Raw genomic sequence first — 18,088 nt, 5'->3', positions numbered from 1 at the left:
ACTAGAGGTGTTAGAAATAAGTCTCATTTCTGAAACCTGTCAAGTGTCTTCATCAAGCTTGGCCCTCACCTTGATCCTTACAAGACACTACTGCTTGACAAAGGCTTCCAGACTAGATTCCCACGCTGGTGGGGTTGTCATACAGTCATTGTTTATGTGGGACTCCTAGTAATTTGCTTGAAGTCAACAAACGTACAACTTAGGCAGACAATCACTAGAAACAGAAAGAATGACTATTTACTGTACAGTATTCATAATTTTTTAAGATCTCTTGTCCATGTGGATTCTATCACCCTCCTTCCTTTCTTGCTACTATGGAGGCCTTATCTTCTGGGCATGTGTATTAAGCCTCTTCAACACATGAAGCTAATGGGATCTATTGTGTGCCACACAGACAAAACAATGGGGTGAAAATTTCCCTCAGCAGCAACAGCAAACTCCACAGCCACACTACGGAACTGCAGTTCCCAGAAAACCTTGCACTTCCTGACACACACTGCTTGCACCAACTGCTTTCTACTGCTCTGCTTGCTGCCTTGTGAGGAACAGTGAGAGAGGTCTGCCCCAGGAGCATTATTCACATGTTATGCCTCTGTATTTTATAACATTCTTAACAGGTGCAACAGTAAGTGGGAAATGAAAAATATGATTCATTCTTAGTATGTTTTTTTGTTTTGCCATACAGATATTTCACACTGCACCGGACCCCAATATTCCTCTTCCCCAGCCTCAGTCCCGTTCAGGTTCCAGAAGGTCAAGAGCTATATGTCTCTCCACAGGCACACGCAAGCCTAAAGGAAGATATACCCCATGTTTGGCAGATCCCGATAGTAAGTTTCTCCGTTCTTATAGATAACCTCTCCATCCCTGTTCTTTCGGCCTCCAGGTTGGTAATTAGTATGCAATGGAATTGTTGGTTCAAACTTACTGAATGCTTATTTGTAGCAAATCTGCAGTGTGTTCAGCTCCATCTTCTGTTTTTATTTTGTCTGTCTTTGCCCACCTGTCTACCTATGTAAGTATAGTTTGTACCCTTTGACTTTGCCTCTGGTTTCTGTTACTGTAGTATTTTGGATTAGCTATTATGCCAGTGATGTCAGAGGACTCTCTACTTCCAGTAAGCATCAGTCTGGACAAATTGTAACTTGACAAATTCTAACTAAGCATTTCTTTACTTGACAAAATCTAAGTAAGGGTTTATCGAGGGTTAATTATGGTCCTTCTATAGTCTTTCTGATATTTATTCCTAGGTCCCAATCATCATCTATTATCCCTTAAGAATTTCAAGATTAATTATTTCACTTTAGAGCAGTCTCAAACTCTTTTATATTTTCACTTTCTTTCTGTACTGTCTATTTAAAATCATATCATACATACGTTTCATTTCCCCATAGCATGAAGTATTCCTCAATTTTCTGTAATACAGTTTCAGTCAGTTTCCTTTGCCTCAGTTAACTGTAAATACTGAAACCATCAAGTGTTTCAAAACCACCTATTAGCAGCAATATGTCTACCTTTTGTCTGTCTGTCTTTTGTGCTGGTGCTTGTTGTTTCCAGATACAGAGTGAAGGACTATTAAACTGGTACCAGTTGTTCTCTGGATAGTTTCAATTCCAGTGATGCTATAAAGTCCTGTGTTCCACTGGGGATACTTATGTGGCATATTTTGCTCCAACTACCATGCTTTACTTAGAAATCACTGAGGGCTCCTACAGACATGCTGGGAGCCTGCTCCGATGTGCTGGTTGAAATAAAACACATGCAGTGAGCTTTAGTTCAGAGTGCCCCACCACCATATTTTCAGCATGGGGACTTGTGGGGATACTGATACCTATGATGTATGGGTGCTTTTCATTAGCAAAGCTCACTAATTAAAGCACCTGACACTGTGTCCCAGAGCATCTTAACAGTTCATTTCCTGACCCCAGGTAATCCATAATTCCCAGTCTTTGAGCCTTATAAAGTAAGTAGGCAAAAAATGTACATTCTTAGCACATTCCTTTACACCTTTCACTTTTTATGGCAGTATTATGATATCTCCTTGACAAGCCACAAGACATAAGAACTACATTTGAAATCAGTATCATGGTGTAAAGCAGTTAACGGTTTAGTAAATATATTCAGCCTTCACTGGGCATGTCTACACTTGTACATTTACAGTAACTGAACTTACTGTACAGAATGGGCACACATCTGCATGTGCACATCTCTACTGCACAGTAAATATGGCAACTTATGCTGACTTGAGTTTAAATTTAATACCTGCATCATGCGGGTATCAAATTTACATCCAATTAATTACTGCACAGTAACATACCTGTAGACGTCTTACTGAACAGTAACACTGTGTGTGTGGACTGATTTGGCACTAATTTTAGTCCCAAATCAGTCCACACACAGCATTAATGCGCTTTCAAGCCTGCATGTATAGATGTTGGCCTATTCCCACTTCCTGCACAGTAGTTTGCTGCGCAGTAAATTTAAGTCAGCATAAATACAAGTGTAGACATGCCCACTGAGTAGCAAATAAATTCTCTCTCTCATAATGGCAATACTAAAAAACAAAAAAACCTGACCTTGATTTGGCTGATAACTTAAAGAGAATCTGGAAGCAAACCAGCAAGGGCTGCTAGACAGGCTAAATCTGTGCCTGTGGCCTAACTGCTTATTTATTGAAAAAGGTTGTGACTGCATGGTCTCTTGAAGTACTCACATGAAGCTTCCTAGAAACCCTGTGACAGCACAGTCAATGTAAGAGTAAAGTTCTGAATTCTGCTGTTTTGACCATGAAGTTTGGTGCATTGGGGAGGGCATTTAGCAGATTAAATATTGGCAATCTGGTGTTAGGCCAGGTTGTAAAAGAAAAAATAGATCATCTCCCTCAGGAACTGTACTTTCAACAGTCATCTTGTCTAATTAATACCTTCCAAGCAATTTGGACTGGTAACAGAATGTCCAAAAAAGGGAAATTAAGCAGAGCAGCCTCCAACAGTTCCTATCATGGCAAGGTGCCTGGACTACCATAAGGTATGAAAAGGGTTAGATCTAGTCAGATGAAAATGGAGGTGCCAGCAAAGAGGCAGCTATAGAAGGCCAGCACTGAAGGTCCCCAGTGGAGATGGATAATCTCTGGTGTTTTTATGGGTATAACTAATAGACTTGTCTATATTTAGGTGGGTTAGGCTGTGGGCAGACAATATATTTGTAGCACTACATACCACCTTGTTGTTCTACAAAAGTCAAGGGGACAGACATGCACATCGCCTGTAGCACTGCACAAGTGTTCCTGTATGAATGTCCTTGAACATTACAGGAACTTCCCTGCAATGTTATGTTTTGCATGTATTGTTTGTATAGTGTATCTTAGCACTAGACGGGGTTTCTCAGCATCCCATAAAGCTCCTCTCTCCTCCCACTCCAGTCTGCAGAGGGGTAAGGAGAGCTGGGTAGACACTGAGACATAAGCCTGGGTGAGTGCAGGCTGCCCGTTTCCCCCACCTCAGGACTGGGCTATCAGTGAATGTGGGACTGGGACCAGGCAGTAGTGGCCTTGATGGCATAGATAGCTGTATATTGGGAACAGGACAGAGACCATACAATTAATTCCATCTGCACAAAAAAGCTGTATAATGGTTCTGAACTCTTGACTCAAGTGTACTTTTTATTGGTGAAGTAAAATGCTGTATTTTCTCATTTCCAAACTTAAAGATCATTTTAAGAGCAAAAGTAGTGAACCACGTATTTCATTTACTATATTACAGCTTGTAGAGTACGTTTTAAATCACGTGGAGGTTAGATTGAGATAAGTGTACCACAGAGTACTTTGTAACACTGGATACCACAAGTGGCTCCTCAAAGGGCAATTATACAGACTTTTCTCTGTGGCCACAGGAGACAGAAAGGACAAGGAATAATGGTCTCAAATTGCAAAAATGGAAATTTAGGTTCAAGGAAGATTTTTTTTCATTATGGGCATGGTTTAACATTGGAACAGACTACTTAGAGAGGGTGTAAAATCCTCTGTCCTGTGAAGATTATAAATATTATAAAGGCATACACTTGATGGTTTAGCTCGAGTTGTTCTTGTCCTTATCAGAGGGTTGGGCCAAGTGATCTGCTGATGTCTCTTCCAGCTCTATTTTAATATGATTTTAAGTGGCAAAGTAAATGTATGGGTATATAGCTGCTTGAGAAGGATTTATTTAGATCATACGAAAGAAAAATACCGATTATTAAAATGACTTTCATTGGGATGATGCATTCATTTGAGAGGCAGGGACCAAAATAACTGAGGAAATTGGGGCTGTGTTCAAAGAATTGGGAGGCTGCAAAAAGAGTATTATAATGGGCGTGAAAATGCCAGAGCATAGCATGAGTCGTGGTCTCAGAAATTTCCTCCCATTTTAAGACTGAGGCAAGAAGAAAAGCTGGATAGGATTAATGCTCTGGAGGATCAGAGAGTGAACAGAAGAACTAAGAGAGAGGAGTACTCACTGGTAGTGGTAGCTGGGGGGAAAGAGGCAGTACTTCACTTATTATTTAATTCTTTTGGGGTCCAGATGTAAAGGAGGAAGAAACATTTTCTGCTATCTACAAGTGAAGAAAATGTTGGACGGATGGCTGATGCCAAGTATTTATCTGCACCAGATGCAGCAGCAGAGTTTGGCAGGTGCCCTTAGAAAATCAGAGCGTGTATTTGTTCACATTCAAAACTGCTTCTGAGAGATACTGGTTCCTCAGAATGCCATTGGGTTGTGTTCAGCAACCAAGTTATTTTGCCAGAAAATAAAATGGATTTTTGATGAAGGTATTAAGAGCTATATAATGACATTTTGGTTGGGGAACAGTACACAAGCATGGCAAGAATCTTTCAGTAGTACTAAAAAGAAGTAAATCTAAATAAATAAAAATATAAATTTCTCCACTATTCATCCTCCTTCTCTCCCTGCCCCACCCAGCCTGTATCTCCCTCACTGACTCCTCAGTTTACATCTTCACTGACTGCATGTCTTGTATGCAGCCCAGCCCAGCCTGTGGCTCCTTTACTTTTCATTCCATCCAAGAAGAGCACACACCAACTGCAGAAACTTCCTCAGCCTGATGATGGGTTTTTAAACCTGAAAGCTTGCTTAAATTTTTTTTTCCAACTATTTAAGTTGGTCTAATAAAAGATTTCAGATTCACCCAAAGATCTTTGTCTGCCTGTGTCCTTAGACCAACACAACCTACACCCCTGTTAATTTCATGAAACATTCCTGAAAGAAAAATTAATCCAGCAAGGCACACAGATAGATCATAATAAGGTTACAACTCTTACTAATATGCTGGTCCCGCCACAATGGAAAAGGCAACCTAGAATAGTTCATTAATGTAGATTGACTCAGTTCTTTGGGTAAATCTGGTATCTTTTATTAGACCAACTCAAATAGTTGGAAAAATTCTTCTTTGCAATCTTTCAAGTACAAACACCCTTCGTCAGGCTGAGGAAGCATATGCAGTTGGTCTGTGCTCTTTCTGGATGGAATGAGTAGTAAAGAAGCCAGAGGCTGGTATGCATGCAAGACAGGCAGTCAGTGACAATGTAAATTAAGGAGTCAGAGATTAATGGGTGAGAGACAGGTTGGTGGGGAGCAGGGAATGAATGTAGCTCATAAATAGTGGAGCGGTACCTGGGGAGTCGGATGTTAGGCAGGTATGTCATAAATCCAATGTCTGAATTTATTAGTCCAATGTATGGATTTTTTTAGTCCAAAAAATCATGGACTAAATATACATGATTTTTTTGTATTCAGTAGGTTGATGAAGTAAAGTCTGTAGGGTTGTCTGTGGAAGGTGTTTTGTAAATTCCCTTTGAGGATTAGAACTGAAAGATTGGAGAGAGATTCTCATTCATGTAGAATCATTTGAGTTTAGTTTTGCTCTTCAGACAAAGAACCTGGGTTACAGAGGACCACCCAATTGCAGAGTAGCAAGATCCATAGATTAATTCTCAGTTATGTATGCAGTTTTAAGAACAACCTGTCTGATGTTATAGACAAAGGAACATAGGGAAGGGACCTCTCGAGTAATCAAATCTATCCCCCTGCCATTGTAAGACATTAGAGAATCCTGTTCATTGATTGATAAAGCTCCATCTTTGATTCATTAGGGGGTTTGCCCCATTATTCTGATTGAAGAGGTCGTTCAGATGGTTTGAAACCATCTTTGAATTTCTAGGCTACATTTTTTCATGGAGAGTTTACACTGATTTGTTCTTGTGTCTACATTGTCCTTTAGCATAAATTGCTCTTCTCCCTCCCGTGAATCTTCGCCCAATGTGTATTCATGCCTTCTTTCAAGAAGGCGTTAGTACTTCCCTTTCTCCAATGGAAATATTGCACCTGATAGATTGTACAGATTGTGGTTTGCTTTTACCACTGACATAATACCAGCTCAGTCATAATCATCCTGAGAGAAACTAATACACTTTTATTTATTTATTTATCTTTCCCCTTTTACTCAGTCACCTACAAATAATGAGCTCTTAGGATTTAGCAGAGATCCTTTTTATCAATCCCAAAATGTATGTCTTTACATTTATATTGTTCAATTTCATCCTGTTTTTATTACTCCAGTCCACAAGGACATTCAGTTCCTTCTGTAACATGCCCTGATTAACAGTGCCTTCTAACTATGGCATATCCACATCACTGTGGCAGCATACTGCAGCCTTTAGGACACCCTACCCACCAGCTTCCTCTTCCATTCTCCAAACCTGGAAATGCACCCAAAAAAACTACTCTGGGATCACCCGTGAGTCAAGACTTCTGTTTCAAGCATTGTTAAGACTGGCTACCATGAACAATCCCAGAGTAGGCTCATCAACATATCTGCAATTTGTAATATGAGAGGGAGATCAAAACAGATATCAAGCTTTCTCAGTCACCTTACAGCCTGGCCATTTGTGTTCACACTGGATTTATGACACAGATATATTGTGCTGGGCAGACCCAAACCCTCAGACCGACCACAACCTCTCCATTTGATAATAGGAAAATGTTGTTGACACAGTGATAGATAAGAATAATGCAAACAATTCTATATCTATCAGTCCTAGAGGTGTCATCAGGGTAACAGTACCTCTGGCCAGTACACGAGATTCATCCTAACTTCAGTTCTGGTCATCCAAGGATACACAGTCTCAGTCTGTAGCAAGTCTCAAGTTCTTTAGAGGTTGTCTCTTGGATGTCAGATGTCAACAGCCTGGAAGTTGAAAGCCGAGTCCCACCCCCACACTTCCTCCTCCAGTGCGTTGCATGAAACAGGTTGGTGGTATTCCCTCTGTCCATGGTGACCTCAGGTTCCCCTCTCTAGCACCCTTTGCTGCTCAGAAATCCCACCGTGTGTATCCTTTTCCCCCCCTGTGATGACTCTTCATCTCTGGGCATCATACTGTTCACATTCTGGACAGCATATTTCTTCATAAACCCATCACATGTACACATCCTAATTTGGGCTTTTACCAGTTTCTCCACCTACCAAAACCAGAAATCCCAAGGGCTCTGCAGTTTGGCACTGTTACCGCAGAGTCCCTTATCTTTGTTTGGGTATACTGTTCATGTTATGGAACAGTGTGGTGCATATCTTCTATTTCCCAGCCTGTGTGCCTGCTTGCTGCTTGCCTGTTTCAAGCACAGTGGGCCTTGAAGGAAACTTCATCACAAACAGGCTTTTAAAAATCAATTAACCCTTGCCATTCCCCTGGACCATTTTTCTAATGCATATCTACTAGCCCATTCCCAAAAGCAAACTACTAAATACCATGTTCTAGACATCGATGTGGAAGAACAATGCTAAAATTACCACTCCCTGTAAAAACAGATAAAACTGTTTTGTTTTACTCTTTTCCAGCAGTAATACAACATAACAGTCTCCATTTACTGGTTCCATAGGTTAAATTTAGTTTCCTAGGACTACATTTGTAGCAAGCATTATTTCTTCTATGCTGACCTTTCTGCCCATTCTTACGCATAGGATGAAAATTCATCCTAACTTCAGTTCTGGTCATTTGAGGTTAGGCAGTCTCAATCTGTAGCAAGTCTCAAGTCCTTCAGATCCACCAGCTCCAGAAATTAAGAAATTGTCTAAAACCTATTAGGTCCTAATGGAAGACCTGCAAGTGCAAAGTATCTGGCAGTCTGCCTAATCCTTCACAATCTGTTTAGTTCACTCATGTTTCTTGCACAGTTGTAGCCATTTGAGTCAGGGGTTGTATGTGAAATGGGGAAAATTATGAGGGATGTAATGTATAAAAAGCCTTTATAGTTCAAACTAAAACAGGGTAGTAAGAGTTGGTGTTCTGAAATAGAGACCCAAAGACTTCGGTATATCTCCTAAATCATATGCATTGCCACAGTAGTCTATAGTTAGGGTGAAAGCCATCCCAGGAGTACCTGACTGCATCCTTCCATGTAAAAGGGGTTATAAAACAACTGCCCAACTGAAATGCAAATTAACAAAATACCATTCTGTCTTTAGAAAAGCTATCTGTAAAAATACGTGGACTAATGATGTTGGTCATGGCCGAGACTCCAGGGGCTACCAATGGCCCTGGGAAAATGTACGCCTCTAGAAATTCACACACACCCAGTGTTTCTTTTCTACATTTCGCTTCTCCTCTCCAGGTGATTCATACAGCAGCAGTCCAGACAGCACTCCCATGGGCAGCATAGAGTCGCTCTCTTCTCACTCATCAGAACAAAACAGCACCACAAAATCTGCATCATCCCAGCCCAGAGAAAAGTCAGGAGGAATTCCATGGATTGCATCCCCCCCTTCTTCCAATGGGCAGAAGAGCTCAGGTCTTTGGACCACAAGTCCAGAATCTTCCTCTAAGGAGGACGCAACAAAAACAGATGTGGAGTCAGACTGCCAAAGTGTAGCTTCTGTCACTGGTCCAGAGAATATGTCTCCACCAATAGATCTGACCAAAAAGGGACCTTATGGTCTGACTGGGTTGAAAAGATCTTCAGCTTCCTCCCTCAGGTCAATCCCTTCAGTTGAAGGTAAGTCCTCTGTGTTTCTTGAAGTTGTTCTAGCAGGATATTTGGTGCAGTGCACCCAGGAAATAAAAGAAGTGCATTGGAAGGCTACAGGGGTGTAGGTTGTCAGAAGGCTACTAAGTTTTGAAATGTTTCTGTATACTCTACTCTTTTTTTGATAGTTGTTTGTAAGACTCCTCTCTCTTGCACCTTTTTATAGTTTAAAAAGCATCAACAGTGTCTGTACAGTTTGGAACAATACTTATCCTACCACCCTCTCCCACCCAGAGCTTTTTTTTTTACAGGTAGAATCCAAGCTTTGAAAATTATGTTCAATTTTATTGAGATAGTATAACCAAATGTTATTTTAGACAAGCTGAAATTATTAATTACCAAACCCTTTTAAGTTTAAACAATGCAGAAATCATCTATGGATGCTCAAAACTGAAGAAAGTTTCCTTTTGTAGCATTTGATTGTCACATTTTTATTGTAAGTGTTTAAAACAGACACAATCCATTCAATACAGCATAATAATCTTAAATATTTCTCAAAATTTCAATATCTTTATTTTCTATTCTGGTGGTATGATGCTTCCACCTGATAGACTGCCTTTTCTCTCAGTACATACTGTCCCTATTTTATTCTTTGAAAAATCCTTCTTTGTTCTGTATTTGCAGGTTTTAATAAGAGCTCTATGTGTTTTAATGTTCTATGCACTCTGGTCATTTTCTTTAGGTAACAAAAGCTTCAGTGGATCTGTGCAGAGCTTATCCTCAATAGATGCAAAAGATACACCAAAAGCTCCACCTAATCCTGAGCTGCCACCAAAAATGTGTAGGAGATTAAGACTAGATACTGCATCAAGTAATGGCTATCAGAGGCCAGGATCAGTGTAAGTCATCCAGATTTTATGGAAACAGATTTTTTACAGTATTGTACAACTGGAATGATAGATGAAGTATCTGTGAACATTTATTTGAATATTTATGCATACATGAATTATTCATCCAGTTTCATAAACTTCCCAAATTGGGCAAATGGAATCTGGCTCAAAGCCTATTGAAGTAAGTGGAAAGACTTCTTTGTACTTTACTGGGCGTTAGAGCCTGGAAGGAGGAGGTAAACAGTTTGACTATTATTTGCTTGCTCTAATCATTCTTATCATTGCCTCTTCGGTAGTTTATTATTTTAAGAGCCAGCAGGGCCATTGACTACACTGGCAGCTTATCAAGAAATAAAGTGATGTGGTTCATCATGTCTTGCATTTCTGAATCAGAAATTAAAGTAAGAGATAAAAACACGCTTCTCTGAAACTGCTCTACACTGTTGCCTTACATGATTACAGTTAAAACCTTTGTTTTGGCAAAGTGGGGTTAGTTTTCTTGTGATTAAATACATCACAAAATATAAATTGAAATTTACTTATGACTTGACTTTCAGAAGTCACACTGGGTATCACAAAGACCTCCAAAAACATTGTGCACACTCCGATTCAGACTCACCACACACTGTTATATTGGAAAAGGTATCATTATGTTTTTTCACAGGTTAAGCCAAGCATACACAGTCTGGCTGATTAGCCCAACATCCCAGCATGTTAGTGACAGAACTGAGAATAAACCCCAGAAATGTTGATGCCCTGTCCCCCTTTATTAGACCCCAAATGTTGCTCATTTCAGATATATTTAGTGACAGACCATCAATATGAATGATGAATGATAGGAGTGTGTCTTGTTTGTGTTGTTTTTTAGCCACTATTTACAGGTGTGTTGATTTGGCAAGATCCTTCAGCAGGTGCCCCAATTGGAAGTCAGTGAAAACTACCCAAGTGCTTAAAGTTTGGCATGTTTTTAAGACTGGATGAAATGTGGCCAAAATTCAACATGGGACTTATTTTTCCTAACACTTTTCTTGTGGATAAAAAGAACTGTATGTGTTTAAAATCAAGTAAACAGTTCATAAAATAAAATAACCCTTCCTGGCTTGTGCAACTGTTTAGGCCAAAATTGAAATCATGCTGTACATTTAAGACAAGTTTAACTTGCCTCTTAACTTCATTTTCAGAGTGGCTGCAAGAGCCCAGATGTTTGAAAGTGCCGGTTCACTTAAACAAGCTTCTTCAGGACGGTAAGTGCCCAGCATCTTTAATTTTAGTTAAAGCATAAAGGAGAGCTGATTACAAACAGTGAAATAGAGGAAAGGGAAGCAATATCAACCGCTGTGCAAACATTTTGTGGTTTATCAAGTTTATTCTTCCTGCAATGATCTCACACATATAAACAGCTTGGCTATTGATTCTCCGTCCTGTATATTATGACAGTTAGAGAGAGAAAGTCCTAGAGAGCAAACTGCCTTGGTAACTGCATACATTTATTAAAGTTAGTTTTGCATAAGCCTAATCAGGGTTCTCTGTCTTTCCCACCACATCTTCCTTTAATGTCTATCCGGGGAAAAACTGTGATCTTCTATCTTCCCTTCAGCGGGTTATAGATTTAGTGGGAGTAAAGTTGATTTCATCTTGACACTTTATTTCCACTAGAGCAGACACTGAACTAGTAAACATTCCTCTCACACTGTTGTCTCAACTGTTCCTTTCATTCTGCTTTATTTTTTCTTTCCACATCCCATTTCTTTCTGGCTTATTTCCCAGGAAAGAAGTTAGTAAGCATACCTTGAATAAGTAGTTTCGGATCAAAAACCAGGAGGTCTTAGGCACTGCCTTTATGTAATGCAGAAGGCAGTCTAGTTACAAATGATGCAGCGAAGGCTGAAGTACTTAATACCTTTTTCATTTCAGTCTTTACCTAGGGACAGCTACCAGATGCTGAGTGCAGTTGACAGCTAAGATTGGGAAGGAGACAAACAGCCTAGAGTAAGAAAAGAACAGGTTAGGGGTAAATGCTTTCAAGTTGGTAGGCCCACATGAAATGGTATTGAAGGAATTGGCAGAGGTGCATTCAGAGCTACTGGCTATCCTCTGAGAATTTGTTGAAGTCAGTTGAGATCCCAGGTGATTGGAAAAGGAAAAATATAGTACCCATCTTTAAGAAAGGCTATCCAGGGCATTTCAGCTTGGTAAACACTTGGCTGGGATGGTTTAGTTAGGGAAGATCCTGACTTGGGCAGGGGGCTGAACTAGATGACACCGTGAGATCATTTTAGCTCCCCTTTCCTATAATTCTAAAAGATGCCTTCAGTCTCACTTCTGTCGTGATTTGAGATAAATCAACCTGTCTTCAATGGCACAGTTAAGAAGTAAAGATTTACTTAATTACAAACTAAAAACATCATTTAAGGGAAACAAATGCATAGGAAAGATGTCTCTCTCTCTCCTTCCTACCCTTTTAGTCCCTTACATTGTAAGGTAAGGGGCTAGAAGGGTGGGAAACAAGGACATGTACACCCTTAGCATAATGGAAACCTACTCCCAATTGAACTGCCAAGCAATAGCAAAATACTACGGTAACATGCAATGCCGATAGATGCTGGAACCATAGTAGGTGGTTTGTAGGATAGCATGGAAACAGGCAGATAGGAAGATGCAGGGAACATAATGTCCTTGTCTGCCTGCTGACTGCCTATCCGTAAAAGGCTGGTCCTAGCTCAGGAGAAAGCTGATCACTTTGAGATGCCAAAACGTGACAGTAGTTCTGTGAGGGAGAAAGGAGTGAAAGCAGGCAGCAGCATGCCTCAGGCCAATGTAGCACAAACCAGAGCAAAGGGGAGAGAAGGGAGCAAGCTACTGACCTGGGAAGGATGAGGTGGGTGAGGAAATGAAAAGACGTCCTGGTCCAGATCCCATTTAGCTTTAATATGTCCTATTCCCATATTGTTCCATCTCCATGAGTCCCTGCTCTTTCTCCCCATTTTGTATTACCACCCCCCACCTTATTAGCTCCTAAGTCTGTTGTTCCCTCAAAGCCTGCACTTACATTTATAAAGCATGTGAGAAGTAAGGATCTGACAAAGAAAAAATACAGTTGTACTGTTTCATAATGGGGATGGAGAGCAGATAAGAAGCAACAAAGCAGAAAAGGCTGGCAGAAAAGGCTGGCAAGCTTAATAGCTCTTCTACTCCAGCCCTTATAAGAAAGCAGAATAACGATAACAAGGAACAGGCAAAAAGAGAAGCAAGAAAGGTAGTTGAGCTGTTTATTTCAGCACTTCTTACTTCAGCCTGGACCCTGCAATTGGGATTAATTTGGAACTAGTTCTTGCTTACCTTGCATATGTACTATGCACATGAGGGCTGACTTGTGCCTTAGTAGTGTCCCCTTATCCTGTTAAATGTAAAATGTAATTTTTTGATCTCTGCATACATAGTAACCTACTGGAGAGGGTATGTGATTTCATTAAAAATACAAATATATTTGCAATATTAACAAAGAAAGGGAGAAAACACATTAACCCTTGTACAGGAGCTACATCATTAGAAGAATTGTAAGCTGTGACTTTGCCTTGCCTTCACCCTTGTTCATCTATCCATTTCTGGACTGCCTGTCACTTGGTATCCGAGCTGAGTTAGAGCTAGCTTTTGTAACTTAGTACTATTAGAACATACAGGTAAGGATAGCAGCATCACAGTATCCCTGTGCATTCTGCTCTCAATACAGCTGGAACACAGTGTGCAATTCTAAGATGTCTATATTTCAAGTAAAACTGCTTTAAGCATATTGCACCATGAGACTCCAAGCATACAGTAAAACACAGCATGCTGTAGTTGTATAGGCTCATATACAAAACTTTCAGTGTATGTCATTGCTGGACTGGGATTAATCAAGGGTAGATCAGCCTCCATGCCCTTTCTATTCACGAGGAAGTGATTGTCAGCTCCTAGAATATTGCACTGGGCAGCACAGTTTTGGGACAAGGTGAGCAGCCCTCAGTGATGAAACAGCAGGTTAGGGACTATTTAAAAAAGCTGGATATATACAAGCCCATAGAACCAGATGCAATGCATCTCCGAGTGCTGAGGGAGTTGACTGATGCAATTGGAGAGCTACTGGCCATTATCTTTGAAAACTCATAGTGTTTGGACAAGGTCACAGATGACTGAAAAAGGACAAATATAGTGTACAGTTTTAAGAAAAGGAAGAAGGAGGATCAAAGGAATTAGACCAGTCAGTCTCACCTCAGTCCCCAGAAAAATCATGGACCAGGTCCTCAAGGAATCCATTTGTAAGCACTTGGAGGAGAAGATGATTAGGAACAGTCAGCGTGGATTCACCCTGGGCAAGTCCTGCCTGACCAATTGGATTGCCTTCTATAATGAGAGAACTGGCTCTGTGGAAGTGGGGAAAGCAGTAGATGTGATATACATTGACTTTAGCAAGGCTTTTGATATGGTCTCCCACAGCATTCTTGAAAGCAAGCATGGGTTTGATGAATGGACTGTAAGCTGGATAAAAATCTGCCTGGATCGTCAGGCTGAACAGGTACTATTCAATGACTCAATGTCTAATTGGCAGCCAGTCTCAAGTGAGGTGCCCCAGGATCGATACTGGAGTTAGTTTTGTTCAATATCTTCATTAATGATCTGAAAGATGAAATAGATTGCACCTTAAGCAAGTTCCTGGATGACACCAAGCTGAGGGGAGTAGTAGATAGGCTCAAGGGTAGAGCTAGGATTCAGAGTAACCAAGACAAATTGGAGGACTGGGCCAAAAGAAATATCTTGAGGTTCAACAAGGACAAGTGCAAAGTCCTGCACTTAGGATGGAAGAATCCCCTGCACCGCTACAAGCTTGGAACCAACTGGCTAAGCAGCAGCTCTGGGGAAAAGAACCCGGAATTACAGTGGATAATAAATTAAATATGAGTCAACAGTGTGCCCTTCTTGCCAAGAAGGCTAACAGAGTACTGGATTGCATTAGGAGGAACATTGCCAGCAGACTGAGGGAAGTAATTATTCCACTCTATTCGGCACTGATGAGGGCTCATCTGGAGGACTGTGTCCAGTTTTGGGCCCCCCGCTACAGAAAGTATGTAGACATGTTGGAGAGAGTCCAGCAGAGGGCAACAAAAATGGTTCAGGACCTGGGGCACATGTCTTGAAGAGAGGCTGAGGGAACTGATCTTATTTGTGGAAGAGAAGACTGAGAGGGGATTTGATAGCAGTCTTCAATGACCTGAAGGCTGGTTCCAAAGAGGATGGAGCTGAATTGTTCTCAGTGGTGGCAGATGACAGAACAAGGAGCAATGGTCTCAAGTTCCAGCAAGGGAAGTTTAGTTTGGATATTAGGAAAAACTTCTCACTAGGAGGGTTATGAAGCACTAAAACGGGTTACCAAGAGAGGTGGTGGAAACTCCATCCTTGGAGGTTTTCAAGACCCAGCTCAAAGCTCTGGCTGGAATGATCTAGTTGTGGATGGTCCTGTTTTGAGCAGCAGGTTGGACTAGATGACCTCCTGAGGTCCCTTCCAACCCTAATTTTCTATGTTTGGACTGAGGTCTGAGCCTATGCTTTTCATAGGCCAGCAGCAACCCTCAGCTAGTAACTACTTTCAATAACTGCTGGTCTTGGTTGCAGCAGAAATGACAGAGTTGAGAGGAAAGCCGGTGTTCCTTTATTAATAACCTGAATCACAAATGTCCTTGGCTTTCAAATTTTTAACTATTTCTTCCTTACTCAGAATCAAATCCTAAATACATCCCTTCATGCCTATTTGCTGGCTCTCTCACCTGAAATGGTAGGTTGCTACCCATACAACCCATGAGGTTACACAACCATCTTTGTGATTTTGGAGCACAAGTCCCACTGATTTTCATTTTTTTGTCTCATGTGGGTGTTGCCTTCTCTGTTATCACCCTCACTTTTGATGTGATCATGCACCATTCCTGACAACAGCTTTTCCACCCCCACTTTCTGACTTTATTTACAGCTTTCCCCTACTTGCATACCACTCTGTTGCTCCCTTCCTTTCTCCTAAATTAAGCCCTTTTGTTATCTGGCTTTAAGGATAGGCTACTAATCTGCTTGAGCACCCAGCTACCAACCTGTCCATCTAGTCCCATGGTGCACAATAAAACTAAATACGTGTTACTATTGCCCAAGACTCGGAGGGAATTGAGGCACTGTTGTGATAGGTGCTATACAATTCACAAGGACTTGGTCCCTGCCCCAAAGTCCTTTTGATCTGAAACAAAGTTTTCCTGCTCTCTAGCTTTCTGTTGCATGGGGCCTCAAAGTGGAGTCCCTGGGCTGGAGTGCCCAGCAGAGAGGATGTCAGATTTACATGAAAAAGAGAGAAGCTGGAGAATGGGCTAGCAGGAAGGCCCATGCTGTACAGGTTCACAATCTGAATTCTAGAATGAGATCTCAGAGATGATAAGGAAGAGTGTGAAGGGTCTGAATTTCCATTCAACATCCTACCTTGCTGTGTAATTAAATGCCCTCTTCCACTCTCATTTCTGTACATTCTTGTGCATTTCCTTATGTATCAGGAATTTGTTTCCTTATCTAATGCAGTGGGTTTCCCTTGTTTCTTCTTCCATTTCCACATTACAGTACACCTTCTCAGAGCCTTCTAAAACTGAGTCCTCCCTGCAGGAAAGTGTTAACTAATCATTCACCTGCAAGAGTCATGCTAATTTTGTCCAGTTACATCCTGCTTCTTTCCTTCATTGTTTATCATTGTATATCAGGTTCATAGACCATGGATGTGATCTTCAGGCCTGTGTATAAAGTGCCTACTACACCCTTGGCATTTATGCAGTATCCATAATAATTTATGGTCTGATATGATATGGATAGTTCACCCAAACATTTTGCTAACTAGCATAAATTCATTATTAGGGATTGAGGCAAAATGTAAACCATGCCTTAAAATTGAGAGTCCAATGTATTCTACACCAGGTTATCCATTAGTCAAGTGAAGGAAAGAACATGCTATTAAGAGATGTGGTGCCATTATCTGACTCTTATATGCCCCAAGCAGAACGAATCTCACACACTTTTCTTTAAAAGAATATTAGGATCGTCTTAAGAGACCCACAGTGGATGATTGTGCTATTTTCACACTCTTCTACTGGCAGCATTAGTTGACAAAAAGCATTAGCATCATAAAAGAAAATGTCTGTCATCATACGCAATAAGAAAACCTTACACCAGGAAAGTTTTTTTTCTACTGCTACCTCCTGCAACTGAGCAAAAGTATTGAAGGAAACCATGTCCTATAAATCACAAAAGGAGTATAAGGGGAGATAACTAGAAGACTGAAAATTTGCCAGAAAACTATAGGGAAATATTCTTAGATTCTGTCTGTCACTGTACTATTACACACATATGATTTTGTTTGTACATGACATTGGCTGGTAAAATGATTTTATACATGGACAAGAGCAGCAAAAAAATCTTAAGGTAATGAGGAGATTATTTGTAAAAAAATTCATAAGTCAACCTGGAAGCACACCTGCTTGTATCTTGGCATGTTTGCATATTTATGCAGCCAGTTCATCATCATTCAGCCCTGTAAGAGATTGTATATTCCAGTGTCTAAAACCCTTCTAGGAAGAAACAAAACTAAGGCCCAAAGCTTTGGGGCTTTTGTCCATATATTGGTGTGTGTGTCAGGGGGAAGAGGTATACGAAGTTTTATTCTTTAGGCAAACATTCTCAGTTCATCTCTGATCAGAAGCTGAAATTGGAATATCTTATTGACCACAAGGGAAGCAGGAAAAGGTTTGGGGCTTATTTCACTCATCTTTGTAAAATTCTTGTCCTCTTGACTCTAGAATGGACTTTAGGTGCCTAAATGGCACCTTAACTGAAATGTAGATGCTTACTTTGAAATAAGCGATCCACAAAGGACTTGGTCCCTGCCCCAAAGACCTTTTGATCTGAAACAAAAGGTTCCCGAGTTACCTGCCATAGTTGCCTTTGCTTTTCCTAGAAAATTTACTTGTCTGAAGTTTACCAACTGTGTATATGAAAGGCTTGTGCAATTGTTAAGTGCACAAATCCTCTGGGTTCACTATATATACATATAAAAAGAGTGAGATGGTTTTATTTTTTTATATATATATATAGATATAGATATATGTGTGTGTATATAGATATATGTGTGTG

General features: G+C 40.5%; 1 protein-coding gene across 5 annotated transcripts in view; it reads left to right on the top strand.

Moving 5' to 3' along the window:
- Positions 1-18,088, top strand: part of ARHGAP42 (Rho GTPase activating protein 42) — a 305,839-nt gene that overhangs the window by 274,490 nt on the left and 13,261 nt on the right. For all 5 annotated transcript variants that reach the window (XM_019530286.1, XM_019530287.1, XM_019530285.1 and 2 more), the window contains 4 exons: positions 686-830; positions 8,664-9,044; positions 9,757-9,913; positions 11,086-11,148. In XM_019530286.1, the coding sequence (XP_019385831.1) occupies positions 686-830; positions 8,664-9,044; positions 9,757-9,913; positions 11,086-11,148 (746 nt within the window). The remainder of the gene's footprint in view (positions 1-685; positions 831-8,663; positions 9,045-9,756; positions 9,914-11,085; positions 11,149-18,088) is intronic.

Source organism: Crocodylus porosus, unplaced genomic scaffold, assembly GCF_001723895.1.
Source record: "Crocodylus porosus isolate Cpor-Errol unplaced genomic scaffold, CroPor_comp1, whole genome shotgun sequence".
Classification (NCBI taxonomy): domain Eukaryota; kingdom Metazoa; phylum Chordata; order Crocodylia; family Crocodylidae; genus Crocodylus; species Crocodylus porosus.
The sequence above is the reverse complement of the archived record's forward strand: the minus strand, read 5'-3'. Positions and strand labels throughout refer to the sequence as shown.